General features: G+C 40.4%; 1 protein-coding gene across 2 annotated transcripts in view; it reads left to right on the top strand.

The window, feature by feature from the left end:
* Nucleotides 1-15,170, top strand: part of YTHDC1 (YTH N6-methyladenosine RNA binding protein C1) — a 32,996-nt gene extending 17,826 nt beyond the window's left edge. For both annotated transcript variants that reach the window (XM_032789236.2, XM_032789234.2), the window contains 7 exons: nt 6,873-7,039; nt 9,674-9,756; nt 11,473-11,509; nt 11,601-11,640; nt 11,726-11,788; nt 13,553-13,687; nt 14,205-15,170. In XM_032789236.2, coding sequence (XP_032645127.1) covers nt 6,873-7,039; nt 9,674-9,756; nt 11,473-11,509; nt 11,601-11,640; nt 11,726-11,788; nt 13,553-13,687; nt 14,205-14,423 — 744 coding nt within the window. In that variant the 3' untranslated portion in view covers nt 14,424-15,170. The remainder of the gene's footprint in view (nt 1-6,872; nt 7,040-9,673; nt 9,757-11,472; nt 11,510-11,600; nt 11,641-11,725; nt 11,789-13,552; nt 13,688-14,204) is intronic.
* The last annotated feature ends 2,538 nt before the right edge of the window (nt 15,171-17,708 follow it).

The following is a 17,708-nucleotide window of genomic DNA, read 5'->3' as shown; positions in this document are numbered from 1 at the left end:
CTCACTTTCAGGTGACGCTGTAATTAAGAAGTGGGCAGCATTATCGCCCATAAATGTAAATAAACTTGTTTTTCTTTGCAGTTGGCTGAACACGAAATAGGACTGAGTAGACTTTTTAGGCTCTAAATTTTACATGGTTTTATTTTTTAATGCCATTCTGTAACAAACTAAATTTTTAAGTTGCACTTTCATGATAGAGATTGCACTACTATACTTGTTATGAGGTAAATTGAAAAATATTATTTCTTTTATAATTTTTACAGTGCAAATATTTGTAATAAAAAAATAATATAAAGTGAGCACTGGACACTTGGTAGTCTGTGTTGCAATTTAAATCAATATATTTGAAAATGTAGAAAAACATCAAAAATATTTGAATTTCTATTTATATTCTATTGTTTAACAGTGAGATTAATCATGATTTATTTTTTTTTGAGTTAACTGCGATTAATCAGCAGCCCTACCCTGAACCTCAACCTTGTCCTCACAGCATTGATGAAATCACCCTTCGAACCTCCAGCCTCCTGTTTCCTTTTTCTTCTCTCTGTGAAGATTTTTTTCCTGGCAGCTGTTACCTCTGCAAGAAAGATAGGCGAACTGGGGGCCATGATGGCAGACCTCCCTGCTCTCTTCACCATGTTCCATAAGGACAAAGTTTCCCAGTACTTGCATCCCAACTTTCTGCCAAAGTGGTTTCCTGCTTTCACCTCAACCAACCCATACATGTATGACTTTCTTTCCGAAGCCACATATCTTCACTCCCTTGATGTCTGTAGGACCCTGGTCTTTTACCTGCAGAGGACTACGCTGTTCAGGAAGTCCCCCGGGATTCTTAGTCACTATAATGGAAAGGATTAAGGTGCAGGCCATCTCCTCTCGGAGGATTTCTAAGTGGGTTTCATGCTTTTATCAATTATTGGGGCTGTCTCCACCCCTTGAGGTATGAGCCCACTCCATGAGAGCCCAGGCATCAACTATGACCATGCTTCACAACATACCACTCATGGATATATGTAGGGCAGCCACATGGAGTTGAGTACATACCTTTACCTTTTTTTCCCCCCATTTCACCCGGGTGCAAGACTCTGCTGCAGATGCCTCGTTCGGTGTGGCTGTTCTCCATTCCACGGTTCTGTCATTTTTCCTTGCACCCTCCTCCTGACTAGGTACTGCTTGTCAGTCACCCTCTGTGGAATGCAATAGGGGCTACCATTCGAAGAAGAGGAGGAAGTTACTTACCTGTAACCGGAGGTTTTTCAGAGATGTGTGGTCCCTATCTGTAGTCCGGTCCCACCCTTCTTTCCCTCTGCTGCAGATCTGTTTGATTTGCGTTGAAGGAACTAAAGGCTCAGTCAGTCCATCCTGCCCCTTAGTGCCTTAGTCGAAACCATGAGGCAGAGGAAGAGCACATGCGCAGACCGGCAGATGCTACTACAGTACTTTCAAAAGCTCCAGGTGCATGAGGTGTATGCATATAACCCCCAGTGGAATACAGATAGGGACCACACATCTCAAAAAATTTCTAGCTCCAGGTAAGTAACTTCTTTTTGCAGCAACATTTGACGCGCTACAAGAAATGTATTTCAAATATAACCTTTTAAAAAAAAAACAAAACTTGTCTGGGCATCTAGGAAAAAATGGGGTATTTAATATTAATATCATTACTGTTGTGGCTCCTGGGAGCACCGGTGATGGACCAGACGTTGTGCTAGGTGCTAAACAAACACAGAACATAGTCCTTTCTGGAAAGAGCTTAATCTCTCAGAACTTGTTAAAAAATTTGGAACATAGCTTCTCTTCGGTTACTAAATGTATTCAGTGCATAGTTCCTGCATTGCTAGATGTGTGGTACATCATGACTTTCGATTTGGAGGCTATTTCATATCAATGCATTTAGTTTCAATAGTTGTCAAGGAATGCATGTGTGTATATACGTGGACACTTCATCAGTTTAAAAACTTTTGTATCTGACGTTTGTTTAATGTAAGTGGGCATGCTCAGGATCTGTGAAATCAGACCACATGTTATTTAGGTGCCTAGTTTTAGGCTTCCAAATTTGACCTTTCCTGTCTGTTTAGTCTGCTTTTCTTGCAAGGAAATTTATCCCTCACTGAGGGTATGTCTACACTACCCTAAATCGATCCCTGAGCGCTCTCTTGTCTGCTCCTGTACTCCACCGCCGTGAGAGGCGCAGACAGAGTCGATGGGGGAGCGGCAGCAGTTGACTCGGCAGTGAAGACACTGCACTGAGTAGGTCTAAGTGTAGACCAGGCCTGAGTAAACGATTAAAATACAGCTGGATTGTAGCCTCCCTTAATAAGGGTGGAACGGGGAGCAGACTGTTCAGAAAGGAAATAAGTTCTCACTGCTTCCTGACAGAGAGAAACTTGTGTGGAGTTCTGTGTGCAGGGTTTTCACCATTTCACTGAGGGGCAGAGTTTGTCCCATTGTAGAATAGGGCACTGGACTGGATCACTGATTCTTGGTAATAGGGTCTTTTACTGCCATGGCTTCTGAAGCCATCAGCTGCCTTGAGACTTCCACTTCCCTTTTAAAATGAGAATTTAACTACACCCATGTGATAGGCTGGGTTGGAGGGGGGCACAGACCTGTAGTCTCTGGCTGTATATGTGTCTACTCTGAATAACATGTGGAAAGAGGTGGGGCTGGTGCATCTCTCTGGCCACCCTGTTGACTGCCCTCCAGGTCACCCTTCTAGGCTGAAAGAGATGCTGCCCCAGGGGCAGCTCAGCTGTCTTTCCACTTACACAGAGGACGATTGGGCAGTTTGTATTTGCACATTACACGTTGGCAATAATGTGGAAAAGAAATACAGGAAAAAGTCAGTACAGTGTGTTACCCGGTTTGGGTGGGGCAAGAGGCCTCTTCCCCTTTTTTTTAATTAAACTGTGCTAAAATAAATTGAAAAAGTAAAACCATCAAATGAAGCTTAAAATTAAATCCTTTGTAGTCGGGTTTTAACTTTGGGCTTGGATTGTGGAAAGTCATAGCTGTGGGTACTCTGCACCTTTGCTTTTCTGTTGTCTTTGAGCTGGCAACAGCACATTCACTGCTCAGATTCTTGAGCACTATTACTTTACTTGCAGTCTTTATATGTAAAGTAACTGCTCTTCTGTGCTTTAGGCATGGGCTAGCATCTAACACATTCAGTGCAGTAATTGAAGCAAAGAGCCTGAAAAACACTGCTGGCAGAGCTCTCCCCTGACACTATGGCCTCTCTACAGTATGCTTCAGCTCTGCCATCCCAGTGTTGCCAATCTTGTGATTTGATTTTTATTTTTATTTTTTTAAATTATAAGTCTCTTGATATTTGGTGTTAAACTTAAAGCCCCACCTCCTGGAGTCAGGTTATGTGAGACTTTTTTTAAATAAAAACTAAATTTCTTGCTGTCATTGTTGCAGAGAAAAACTTGATGACCTGGGTGCACCCTAAAATCTCAAAAACCAGAAGGCAAAGAACCAACACATTGGCTTAAACATGAGACTAATGTTTAAATGTCATGACTTTTTAACACTGGGGTTGGCAATACCATTAGGTCTCCAATACAGCTGCTCCACAGTATTTTCTTCCAGACCACTAGCATGGCCTCCCCCAGCCCCCCTTTTAAATCTTTTAAACTGTTGAGTTAATGAACAGTTCCTTGCAGTGGCTGACTTGTGTACATTTCCCTTGTTTTTTTTGTAGGGTGTTTGGTCAACTCTTCCAGTGAATGAGAAGAAGCTTAATGCTGCATTTAGAGCAGCAAGAAGTGTTGTTTTAATATTTTCTGTGAGGGAAAGTGGAAAATTTCAAGGTAAATGAAAGTAGCATTTGATATGTGTGTGGTCTGTTGATGGTGTGGTTTTGGTGTGTTTTTTTTTTTTTGTTCTTTTGTTTTTTAAGAAACTGTTATGTTACCCTTTGCTATCTCAACTCCTCTAGGATTTGCAAGGCTCTCATCTGAATCCCATCATGGAGGATCCCCAATACACTGGGTTCTGCCTGCAGGAATGAATGCTAAAATGTTGGGCGGTGTCTTTAAAATTGACTGGATTTGCAGGTAAATACTTCTGTTCTTTTAAGCGGGAGTATTTGTATACTACAAATGCTATTGTGGCAAGTCTAATGAGTAGGAATCTCAACACTATATTTCTAACTTTCATTCGTAAGTAGAAAATGCATTGTCTCCATTCATTCCATCTGTTGTTTGGCTGTGCCCCTTTTGAAAATTCACTTAAATGTGGAAAAATCTGCCCCATTATTAGTATTAGCTGGGTTTGGGACTCCTTCCTATAAGTGAGATTGCTATAGCAAATGCTTTTTTGTTTGCATAGTCCTAAACATTTTATACAGGGATTTTTAACTGAGCGGGTTTTTTTTTCCAGTAGCCTAATAAACTGAAATTAGAAGCATTTGTTTGCAGTTATCTTAAAATCTTCCTTTTATAAAACAGTGTTCCTTTGAAATGTTCTGGACTCTCAGCCCTGGAGAGTAGAATAAAAACTCAAACGGGAAGTGTTTTGTACCATAGGGTCTGGCTAAGCATGAAAGATGCTACTGCCTCAAAAAACGAAGGCCAGGTCGGAAAGAATAGATGCTCCTTTTTGGATGGAATAAATTATGCATATCTGATGTAAAACAGTAGGTAAAGTGATAGGATGCACCTGCTAAAAGATCTTAAAACAAACATTAGCAAGCAAGACCAAGTTCAGGTAGCATGTGCAGGAAATTTCCACCAGTGATTATCCAATAATCTAATGCATCCTCAAAGATGTTATGCTACTGCCACTTGCCTCAGACAAAATTCTAGAGAATTGTACCTACCAGAACTTGAAAGTTACCAGATTTATATGTATTAGCATTTTAGGCAGCAGTATGTCAGAGTTGGAACTTCTGTTATTTAGTAACACACTGAAGGCTAATACTCTTATCTATACAATGGAACCCTGCTAACCAGCATTTATAAATTAGTACATGCTCTTTTCACCTCAGAGATTAAATAGCCGAGTGCTGTAGTGAGAGGTCTCAGTGCTAAAATTGTTGTGTGTGTGTTGTTTTTGTAAAAAAAAAAAAAAAAAAGACTAGTATAGTCTGAACTACATAATATTGAATTACAGATGTCTAAATGCATGCATTCTTAAATCAGTAATTCGCAAAGGATCATGTTGTGGAGCAAATTAATGCGGTTATACAGTACTTAATGTCCTATTGTATGCATTTTTTTAAACTAATAGACAAAATAACTATAAATGATACCACTTGCATATTTAGGCGTGAATTACCCTTCACTAAATCTGCTCACCTGACCAATCCTTGGAATGAACATAAACCAGTAAAGATTGGACGTGACGGACAGGTTTGTCAATTTTTTTAATGAATGCCTTTAGTAATAAAGAGAAACAAAAGACATGATTAAATAAACTTACTCAAGATGTGGTAACTTTTAAGCTCCTATAACTATTCAACTTTGCAGCACAGCTTTTGTTGACTAGGGCATATGTAGGGCAAGATTGATTTCTCTAGTACTGGAGAGGGAGGAGAATTGCAAAAGTAAGTTTGTAGCAGTTAGGTTAAGCAAATTATCAGCAATTTTGGTCTGGATAGAATGTGACTAGCAGCAATCTGTGCTAACAAACTTTGTAACATTTCAAAGTTGCAGTGTAGCAAACTAAGTTTGTGGTAGTATAACTTTTACTTTGTATCAGAGTATTGTGCTTTTTAGAACAAGTTCTGGTGCTTTCAGTCTTTTGCATTGCGTTGCCTTATGTATTAAGTTTCTTCTGACACAGATTCGACCATTATAATAGGCACACCTTTAAAATGCAAGCCGGCACCTCTTAATTCTACCAGATATTCGAGAATACACTGAAATGGACACTGTTAACTCCAGTAACTTAGGCTTTATTTAAAAACACTTAAAAACCATTCATGTTGATTTTGTATTTATTTAAAAAACAATTTGTTTGTTTTTGTTTTGAGGGAGGATGGGGATTAAAGATTCCCCTGCAGTGCGGTAGATCCAAACACTTTGTTCCTATGTACAAGATGAATTGTAAAAGTGACTATAGAGGCAGTAGAACTATCTATCTGATTTTACTGTTCAAAATTAATAATTTACAAAAAGCAAATGGACATTGCAAGTCAGAGTGCTTTTAAAATTAGTAATACTGTTCAAAGGAATTTTATCTGATTCTTTAACAGTTGCCCTTTAAATGGCTAAACAAATGTTTACAACAAAAATATTTTCTGTCCACCTGTTGGTAGAATTGCAGTCAATCGCTTTTTAAAATGATTATATGAAATTGCTGAATCTTTGGAGAGAATATTCCAGTATATCCAGGTAACATGTAATTAAAATGTATGTGTTAAGTTAGCTGTAACAAATTGCCTTATATGCTAGAAACATATTATACAGTAATTACAAAAATTAAACCTCACTTTCACAAACTACCTGTGGCTCTTTCACTGAGTTTGGATAACATTTAATTCTTGAAAATAAATCTGCTTCACCATGCTTGTGGGATTATCATCCATATATTCCAGACTACAGTGTAAACTGATTAAGGTACGTGGTGATTATTTTCCTAATTTTATGTGATTACAAAAAACTCTTTCAACTTTAAACAATAATGAGATGAAACTGACCTGAATGTCTTGTTAGGAGGGTATTGTGTCCCCAGCATAGTGCTGTTTTATGATGATGCTAAATATCCCCTGAAGCACTGAAGCTAATGAAACTGTATTGTGCTCATTATTTTGTGGGATTGAAGTCTCCTCCTCAAAGTGTTTCTGTACCTGGCAGAAGTAGTTAATGGGAGATGTTCCCTGTTTTCAGCTTGTAAATCCCTGTTTAACTTCTAACTAATTCTAGGAAATTGAGCTTGAATGTGGAACCCAGCTTTGTCTCCTATTCCCTCCTGATGAAAGCATTGATTTGTATCAAGTCATTCATAAAATGCGGCACAAGCGACGAATGCATTCACAGCCCCGATCAAGAGGACGTCCATCCCGTCGAGAACCAGTCCGGGACGTGGGAAGGTTAGAAACGTTCTTTGGACTGATAATAGGCACATGTATCAGAATAACGTGATGGAGGAATGTGATTCATCAAAAGCTTCCCCTGCGATAAAGAAGAGAGAAAATCCTCAAATCAAGCTGCATGGACAAGTTTGTGGCTTCATTGAGGATTTCACATTGTCCCCCGATCTGTCATATTTCAAGAGGAAAATGGGGATCTTTGCTTTTGCAGAAAAGTAGTCCTTAAATAAATAAAGCTCTCTAGTTTAGACTAGATCTTTTATACAGATAACACGACATGTAATGTCAGCCATAGGTAAGCTTGGATTTATTATGAGCAGGCTAGATGGAGGAAGAGGAAGTCTTTATATGCCAAAATATGTTAATATCTTGTAAAAGCCTTTTCTTTCAGGTGTGTCTCTGGATAAGCCTTATGAAATATGGGACTTTTATAAGGATCACTTATAATTTTGCAGAAGATGCCGCCTCATTTTGAGGATAAAATATTTAAATAATTTTGATATTCAAGAGGAGCATTATTGGGACTGTTTCAAATTGTATCACCGTGATGTGTTAACCCCATTGCCAAATATTCTCTAACATGTAACCACTGAATTCACACATCTTGCTGAGCTTCTGAAAACAGTAGGTTCTTTCCAAAGGGGATGGAGTGGCCCTTGGAGACCCGGCAACAAACCAAAAAGAATGGCTGTTGCTGTGTCTGTGTATACAACCTTTCCAGATGTTGGCAGTACCTGTGGACTTTAAAGTGTTTTTAGAGGATCGACATGGTTATTGATCACTGCTTTATGAACTTAACAGCATTTACCAGGAAAAGGGGGTATAACTTGTTACAGAATTGGAGAAGTCTTTGCAAAGAACTGATATAAGTCCTTCTACCAAACACCTTTTCCCTGTGTGTAGCCACTTTGCTTACAGATAAATCTAAAGTTTTTTTTTCTGCTAAAGACTGTATGGTTTGGGCTGAAACCTTTGGTTAAGTTTCCTCTTTGCGGAAACATCCTGTGGTAGGTACAGATACCCAACAAGAGTCCCCATTTCCTTGAGCTTAAAAAGGACACTGTAACAAGTAGGTAGGAGGAAACCTGGCAGCGCCCCCATATTTTTGGCTTTAAAGGACTGAGCACCAAGATGGCTTTTGAAGTTAAGCTAAGAGGTTTCCAGTGCAATAAAGTATTTACAAGTGAAGGTTTTGCAATGGACTGCAAACTATACATATAACACCACCACACCTTCTCAAGCCTGCCAGGGCCTCCATTTTATGTATGTGGCTTACAGCTTAAAGTCAGTAGTTGGACTACTATATGAACTGTTACTATCATGTTTTATACCGGTCGTAAATCACTCTCAAAACTACAAGAAAGCGGTATGTTTATTCTTTACACCAGCTTTTATTTTTCTTAATCTGATTTTGCTGTAGATGCAACTGCTTTGTTTTTTGGGTTTTTTGCTGAGAGGGTGAAGAATCTGCTTTCATAAAAAAATAACTTGATACTGGGTAAAGTGGGCTTTTAAAAACTAGAAAGTGGGAAGGGGGAGGAGAATGATTGTTATGGAACCAGGTCAGTTAGTAGAGCTATTAACAGCTGGTCTAGTTTGCAAAATGGTTAACTGATTTGAAGGAACTTTAATTTGAATCCTTTATCAAGGGAACTGTACCTGTTGCTGGAAAATTCATTTTTAGCAGAATGTTTTAAACAATCGAATACTAAAAAGTGATTGGCCATTGTAATGCTATATATTTTCATGGTGGATGGGCACTAATGACCAGTAGAAGTCTATTGAAGAACTAACTCAAGCCAATAACTGGAATGGAGCTGCTTTTAAAATGGGTTCCCCCAGCATGAGTGAAGTTCTTGCAGACTTTTTTAATGCTTCATATCAGCAACAGAGCAGTCTTCTTTAGAGAAGAGCTCTAATTATTTCAGTTAGGATGCTTCAGAGTTTTTAGAATTAATCCTTCCTTAGAAGGAACTGAGGTTAAACTAGAAATTTAGTGATTAGTCAGTGACCATCCAAAAATACTTCCAGCCCAATCAGGGTAGATAGCCGATGGTGAAAGAGGCATGTGTGCAAATCGTGCACACTTTTATTTTTAAATGTACCTGGAAAGAGGCTTTCATTTTACAAAAGTTTTGTCTGCCCTGTGGCTAACAAATTTTAGCAAAAATGTGCCCATGTAAAAGGGATAAGACACTTTGCAAATGAGGTAACTATATTTAGATTTGACTGATCAGATTTACTAAGCCTCTTTTTTTTTTTTTGTCTAATTCTTTTAGGTTAAATTAAGATGTAAAATGGAAAGTATAATGTTAAAGCGTAAGTTAAGAGATTGTTTTAGATCAGCTTGTTAAATATTCTCATTGGATCAGGTTCCTCTCTTACTGCCAAAGTCTGTTTATATCTATAAAGCGATAATCAAGTTATGTATCTAGCATGGAGTAGGGCTTCTGATGATTTGAAGTTAAACTTAAAGCTTAAATTTATAAACTCTTGACTGTGAAGCATATGCAAAACTGCCTGAGTTCCGAATGAGATCCTGGCCAGCTCATGGTGCTTTTTTCTGTGAGGGGATGCTGCTGTGAAGAACACGCCAAACAACCTTGTTTAATCTCTAATGTCTAATTTGTATAGGCGTCGACCAGAGGATTATGATATTCATAACAGCAGAAAGAAACCAAGGATTGACTATCCCCCTGAGTTTCACCAAAGACCAGGTTAATATCTCACGTGCACAAATGTAAAAGTATTTGCATTTTTATTATGGAATTTTGAATTCATACAGGCTTAATGAGCTTTTAATATGTGGCTAGGATTTAGAGTGAGATTTTGCAAAAGCACTCAGCATTGCCTACCTCCCCTCTCATTGCAGTTGATGGTAAATCTCCCACTTGTTTCCCTGGGAGCTGAGTTAGGCCACTGCTGAGCCCTCATGAAAATCCCACCTTAAATTTAATGTAAATTCTTCAGTAGTCTTAAAATAATCGGACCCGCCAGCTTATACTAGTTTAAATAGCCCCTTCAAACTCCATTGCTTCCTAAATGGTGGGAGGGTTTCATTTCTATGATGAGCACCTTTCTTGCTTGTAAACAGTAACGCGAAACGTAATCATGAAGATGACCTATCCAAGTACCACTTTGAATGTATATAGCTACAAATGTAGGCCATGATAGACCTATGTTAACTTTTCTCCATAATCTTTGTATTGGTTTCAAATTGAAATTGGTGATTAACAGGCATTTATTTGCAACTAATTGAGCTTTTTGTACCATTTTTGTAGACTTTTAACTGGGTTTCACAACTGGGGACCCTTAAGTCATGTGGGGGATGATACTAGAAGTGCCCATTTTGTTTTCAGAGAAACTTTTAAAAACTTGATATAAAGCAGGCCAGAGCGTCCTCGTGCTGTTTTCAGGGGTGGTCCGCTGGCAGGGTCGGGAGGAGTTTCAGCTGGAAAGTTAGGGTCTTCAGAAATAAAATAGCTTTTTCAACAGCGTAAATGCAGCAGCTGCAGATTGCAGTATTACCAGTGTACCTTTGCTGCTGAAAAAGGCGGTGTTGGGACAGGACAGACTTCAGTCTAAGAAGTCTTAATGGAATGTGCACTTCTGCATATAATGCAGTATTTCCGCAATAGACTTCTAAACCTTAAAAGCCTGCTTGTATTTCAGTGTCCAGTTTGAATAGACTTCCGAGACTGATTTCTTCAAAGAAGAGTTACTTTAATAGAGCGCTGTCATCATTAGTCAAACTTCCAAGAGCATTATGTACAGCTGAGAATTAAAGTAAAAAAAAAAATCACTTCTATAGCACTGCAAAAATGCTTTACGTCGTTCTGATTCCTCCCACCTTTTACAAATGCTTTTTGCTGAACTGCTTAAAGCAAGAGGTGCCAATTGCTCATTTTTTTAAGACTATACTAGTGCCATCATAATCCGTTGTAAATTTTGACCTAATTTTTAATATCTCAAGGAACTTCCATCAATTGTTGCATACATCTGTCCAGATTAACCCTGTCTATTGGACATGCAGTTAATAGGTAGAAATCTTGACCAGTTAATCAATACATGCCAACAGTCAAGTGCATGGCATTGCCGAGCTCTAGTCTTCACTCTAGTCTTTGTCTGCACAAATATCCCTTCCCTGATTTCTTTTGTACTGCATGCAAGCTCATAAGAGTGTATTTATCCTTCTTTAACATTGGAATGCCCTTGTTTGTATGCCAATACTTTACCCATGAAAGACATGCAGTAAGTCTGTAGAAATTACTTTGCAAGCGCTTCTGAAATGAGATAAGAACAGCAGTACATACAAGAACATACCTTTAAGAGGAGGTTGTTGCAGAGGAAGGGTGGATGCTAACAACTGTAATTTAGGATTGTTATGGTGAAATGGTAAATTTGATTGATAACACTGCTTGATGTTTGAACAGGGTATATAAAGGATCCCAGGTATCAAGAAGTAGACAGGTAAGATGTGTTCATGACGTTCATTTTTATGTCCTGTAACTTGTTGATATCAGTCGCCTGGATTGAGTTTTGCAAATCTTATTCCCAACAGACGATTTTCAGGAGTTCGCCGAGATGTTTTTTTAAATGGGGTAGGTTGACGCATTTGTTTTTAACATAATTTCTTGCACTTCCAAAGTTGTTATCAAATGTTCATGTTGTTCTCTTTCATTGTAGTCCTACAATGATTACGTGAGGGAATTCCACAGCATGGGACCACCGCCACCATGGCAAGGAATGGTTTGTGTCTTGTTCAGCTTCATTTTCTAATTGAAAATAAACCCCCATGTTACCGTGTGGATGTGTCCACTCTTCCTGAGCTGCTCTCAGCCTTTGTACTCTGTTTAGTAAAGTGCCAGGTACTTCCGCTATGTATTCTAAATTATGAAGTGTTGCAGGAAGACAAAATTGAATGGGGTAAATTACAGTAGGTAGTGTCAAGATACCGTAATCACTCTCACTAGCAGTGATCAAACAATATGTATGTTGAAGCTGTCTTGACAACCTAATATGTACTAGGACATAGGAATCCAGCTTAGTTTGAATGCATAAAAAGGCAAGGAAATTTTGTTCTCATAAAACAAAAACCAACCAACCAAAACTCTCCTTACAATGCAGTATAACAGATGTGATCAGACCAATAATCCGTCAATATTTGAAGAAGGCTGCGTAGGAATACAGAATGTAGCAGGAGGGAAACTGGCCACTGAGGAGTCTGAGTGTTCGAGTTGTCTGGCGTTGGCAGTGAAGGGTCGAGGGAGCACTGGAGTATACTTAGCATGGTCCTGGTTAGGTATGCTGCTCTGTGGCACTGGCTTTTTGGTTACTTGTGTATTCAGTTGAATAACCAACCATACCAGCAAACTATTATTCATACACTGAGTGCATGATAACGTACCAGTCGCTATCTTTGTTTTACTGAGATGGGGTTCTCTGTCAATTGGAGGGCAGAAATGATCCGCAGTTACAGAGGAATAACTAAGTTATTCTCAGTTATCCAATTCCCTCCATTCTGTCTGTATCTGGAGTTGGATAATCACTGTGCAGTTATTTCTCAATAACACTTGTATATTTATAGCATGATCTCTACTCTGACTCTTGTACCTGGGAATTGTCAAATGGTTTGCCAGCAGCAGAGATGCCCCCATGGCTTCTCACTGTGACTTTTTTTTGGTTCAGCTAAGTGTGCACAAAAGTACGCAAACAAATGGGGCAATCAGACTGCAGGAAGGGAAGAGCTCTCCAAAGAAAACTCCATTCTCTGACCTATCTATCCATCCTTCTGCCCAGCCCATCTCTACAGGTTGGCTAAATACGCATTTAAACTAGAATCCAGCCCTCTCAGGCAGTTCAGTTTGGAACCACTATGCAAGCAAAACAGTGTGGTGACTGACTATGGGAGAAGGGCCTGGCTGATACAGGGAGTTAGAAGTAAGACAAGTTGAGGGGACATGGAGGAGAATGGCCAAAACACGTATTTATTCATTTAGATCAGTTTAGATTCTGGCTTTTTGGCAGTCTATTTTTATCTTGTGGAATAGGCCTTTCATTCAAACTGTGAATATCCTAATAAAACTCAGCGGAATAACAGGTGCTTTGGCCTTGAAACCTCACTCAGCCTAGGATACGCTTGTCTGCATGACTCCTATATGAGGTAGCCAGTACAGCACCTAGTGAACTAACGAAAGCTGAAGTGTTCACAGTATTTCTCTCTGTCAGACATGAAAATGGGTATCTTTAAGTGCTTTGGGGATACAGTTTTAAATAAATGCTGGTAGCTGAAGTCCAGTGAGAAGATCTGGTTGGAATCTATGTAGTGTCCTGCTATCCACTCCATATGCAAGATAATGTTTTAAGCCATAGTCCTCCTGCAGAGGAGAATATATTTAAATGTATTTGTTTTTATTCAGAATGGCAGGTAACTTGTCCTTGTAATCCTTACTTTAAAGATGATTTGTTCTATATCTTGGAGTGTTCAACAAACATCCTTTAATTTCCTTACAGCCACCCTATCCAGCTATGGAACAGCCTCCACATCACCCTTATTATCAGCATCATGCTCCTCCGCCTCAAGCTCACCCTCCATACTCAGGACACCACCCTGTACCACATGAAGCAAGATACCGAGACAAGCGAGTAGTAAGTGTATATGAAAGCAAAGGGGAAGGGGCAAATCCTACAGACGGGCAGAAGTAGGAATAGGAGATTTGGGGGTTGTTAAGAGCCTAAGCATAGAGGAGGTTTCTTATTTCTGAAAATCTTGGCCTTACACCTGGGCTCCTAAATGTACTTTTGAAATCAAGTCACTGAGGTGCCTAAAGCAAGGCTGTGGGTGCTTTTGAAACCCCCCCGAGGGATTTAGGAGCACAAGTCCCACCATTTCTCGGCCCAAGTTTGTGGAAGGCTTCCAGCTGTCAATGCGTACACTTCCCTGGTTGAAACTGAGTCCAAATCCGGAAGAATTTTTTTGGTATCTGTAGCTTGTCTGGAGAGGGGAGGAAACTTGTGCTGTTGCTATGAAAAAGTTTATGCTAAAGTTTCTTACTATCAGCTGCCTTTGATCCTAGCTTTCCAAAAGGCCCTGGTAGTGGGTGGGTGAAGTGCTGGGATTTTGACTGGGCAGTCAGATAAATAGCATTGTCCTTCCTTTTCACAGCACGACTACGATATGAGGGTAGATGACTTTCTGCGTCGCACGCAAGCAGTGGTCAGTGGCCGGAGAAGCAGACCTCGAGAGAGAGACCGGGAGAGGGAGCGCGATCGTCCCAGAGACAACAGGAGAGACAGAGAACGGGGACGGGATCGGGAAAGGGAGAGAGAGAGAATTTGTGAGCGGGACAGAGACCGGGGGGAAAGAGGCAGATATAGAAGATAATCCATCTGGAACCAGTGGTCATTTGAAACAAAACAACAAAGCTTGTATTTTTTTTGTGTTTACAAGTAGTACACTTTATTTTCAGCTGTCTGCTTAAAGTTTGTTGTGTAGAAGGTTTTACAATGACCCTCTTTGTTCCAAGCATGCAGTAAACTACGAACTGGAAAAACTCAATCAGCCAAAAGAAAAAATGCACAAAGTTGATATTTGAGTTGACATTTTTATTGGAGAATGGGAAACAGTTAAGAATGTAGATATTGGTTCATTTTCAATAAGTGTTCATCTACTTCTAGTGACTTCCTCCTAGGGTTTTTTTTTAAATATTGATGGATAACTGCCATAATTTTTTTTGCTTTATTTTCTTACATGTAGTTTCACATGGTTCAGTGGGAAAAAATGCTGCTATCAGGTATGCAACTATTGAAGTATGATGATTTGACTGTATGGCAGTGTTGTAGCAGCCTTTCGTTTTTCTGTTTTTAACCTTTGCTGTAGAGTGTTTTGTCAGTCTTCAATAATGAAAGCAATATTAAGAAGACACTATTGATATCTAATTTTTAATCTTTTTAAAAATCTTCCTGTGTTCAGTAACCCTCTGGTCCATGCTATTGTCTAGCCTCTCTCTAAAATGTACACATTGCTTGGAATGGTCACAGTTTGCGTGTGTGGCAGCAGAAAATGTTGCTGTATTCTACATTGCTACCATTTTTATAAAAAAAAAATAATAAATTGGTAACAATTAAAACACTTGATTTTAGTTTGGCTTGTTATTTTAAAGGCTTCCAGCTTTGCTAACAGTTATAGGAAGGCTGGCCTGTGTATTCAAAAGTTACCTATTTTCCCCCTCAGTAATGGTATTACTAATGGGTGAAATTCAACCCAGACAGCTGTAAGCTGGGGCTCAGTGTCTCCAGAACTAAGGGTTGGCCTACACTAATGCTGTAACTCTTAAGTGACGCTATTTCAGTTATGTAATTTACGTAACTGAAGTAGGTTGACTTACAGCCGTGTCTACATGGTGCTGTGTCAAGGGGAGATGCTCTCTCTTGTTGACATAGCTTCTGCCTCTTGGGGGTGGTGGAGTACAGATTGATTTAGTGTGTCTTCACCAGACCTGCTAAATCAACACCGCTCCATCAGTCACAGCAGTGTTTTCCCTGGGAGGGCAGACATGGCCTAACATTTATGGGAGTAGGCAGGTTCATAGCCATATCTTCCTGAACCACTGCAGGAGCTTCATGGATTTTGGGATTAAACCAGAACAAAAAACTCAGTTGATTAAAACATACTTTTCTTTGTCATGGAGCAGCTGTGTAACCCCTATGTCCTCAATAACTAACTTGTAGAGAACGTCTCATTGATTTGAAGCAATCTGGTTTTAATGTCCTAGCCCTGTGCCAGTCTCAACACCACTTCATATAAAGAGAGCCAAACTACCCCCATGTCAAGCAATTGCTTGATCCAGACAGATTGACAGGGCACACACCCACTGCAGCAGGAACATAGGCATGCCTCTATGTAACATGCCATAGCAAATGCCATGGGATATTTCATTGATTGATGTATTGTAAATGCTCTTGAACAGGACAGATTTGAATTTAAACTTGCAATAGTAAAAACCAGAGAGCTAACCTACAACTTGAGAGGAGAAAAAAAACAAATCACTGGAGGAGAAAAAAACAAACCACTTCTCTGCATGCAGTTAGAGGCATTTCCTTGCTCTCACTTTACTGAGTTAACTTTTGGGTTGAAATATATTATTTTTAGGCCATGTCTGCAGCAGGTGTCGACTTAGCTGGTCTAGTGAAGACTCACTAAATTGAAGGGAGAGCATGCTCTGGTCAACCCCGATACTCCACTTCCCCCAGAAGAGTAAGGGAAGTTGACAGGAGAGCATCTCTTTTGACGCAGTACGGTGTAGACACCACAGTAAGTCGACCTAGTAGCATAACTTAGGTCATCTTACCATGGTAGTATAGACAAGGCTTTAATCTCAGTTCAGGAGGCAGGAACCTTCTGGATCCCAGCATGTTTAGACTCTTACAGCTGTCATACAGTGCAGAGCCATGCATATGCAATCTGTAATTTGCCTTAATTTGTCACCTGAACCATGGCTTGTAGAACTACTTCAGTATAGCAAGTTAGTGTGTACGTGTGTGTCTGCGCACACATGTCTGCGTCATCCTAAGAAGAAGAAATTAGGGCAGTAGCAACGAGGTAGCATCTGGCCAGAGTGTAAAAGCCAAGCAGGCTTATGTCCAGATGTCACATGCTCAGCTCGTTCACATGCGGCCAGGCTTGTGAAAGTCGAGCACCCAACTTGCTATGCTCTTCTGAAAAAGGCAGCCCATTTGTCTCCACATACCTGTTCTCATCCACCTTCATTCAGTCCTACTTCCTCTTGACAGCATTTGTCTCCTGATTAGGCAAACTTTTAAATAACCTGGTCCAGTAAGGCTGCAACTGTGCATGGTAACTTCTGTGGATAGCAGTCCAGCTGCACAAATTGCAATGCAGGTTAGTGGGGGATCTTCTACAGCTGAATTCTTAGTAGAGGAAATCTTACATAGACTTAATCAGTTTGACACTCAGTAATAGGCATTGCTTTTATTAACAAATCAACCCACAGAGCTGAATGCTCTATCCATGAGGCAGTAAATACTTGGTCAGCAGCCAGGACCAGCGCTAGGGTTTTGAGCACCCTAGGTGGACAGCAATTTTGCCGCCCCGCGTGCTGGTCCCGCAGCTCCGGTGGAGCTGCCGCAGTGGTGCCTGCGGGCGGTCCACCGGAGCCGTGTGAGCAGCCGACCGTCCGCAGGCACAACTGTGGCAGCTCCATCCGAGCTGCGGACCAGCGGACTGCCTGCAGGCACCACTGCAGCAGCTCCGGCGGCGCCCTGACCCAGGGGACACCCTGGGCTGCTGCCAGCAGCTCAGACTCCCTCTCTGTCCTAGCAGCAGGGCTGCTCAATCATTTAAAAAAAAATTTGGGGGTGCTTTTTGGCACCCCCAAATCTCGGTGCCCTAGGCAATCGCCTAGTCCGCCTAAATGGTTGCACCAGCCCTGTCAGCAGCAGTGGCAATGTAGCGGTATTAAAGCAGCACACAGAAGGGAGCTAGCTCATTCAACAAGTGCAACAAGCATTGAATTACAGAAGTGTGCACTGGCCTAGCTCCGCTCAAGTGATTACAAGAGGGCAGTTTACACCAGCTGAGGCGCTCACCCAGGGTTTCCAGTGATGTACAGTAACAAGGGGAATCTCAATGATAAATCACAGAATGCTG

The sequence above is a fragment of the Chelonoidis abingdonii genome, chromosome 5 (genome assembly GCF_003597395.2).
Source record: "Chelonoidis abingdonii isolate Lonesome George chromosome 5, CheloAbing_2.0, whole genome shotgun sequence".
Lineage (NCBI taxonomy): Eukaryota > Metazoa > Chordata > Testudines > Testudinidae > Chelonoidis > Chelonoidis abingdonii.
This window is presented reverse-complemented; position numbering and strand designations above follow the sequence as displayed.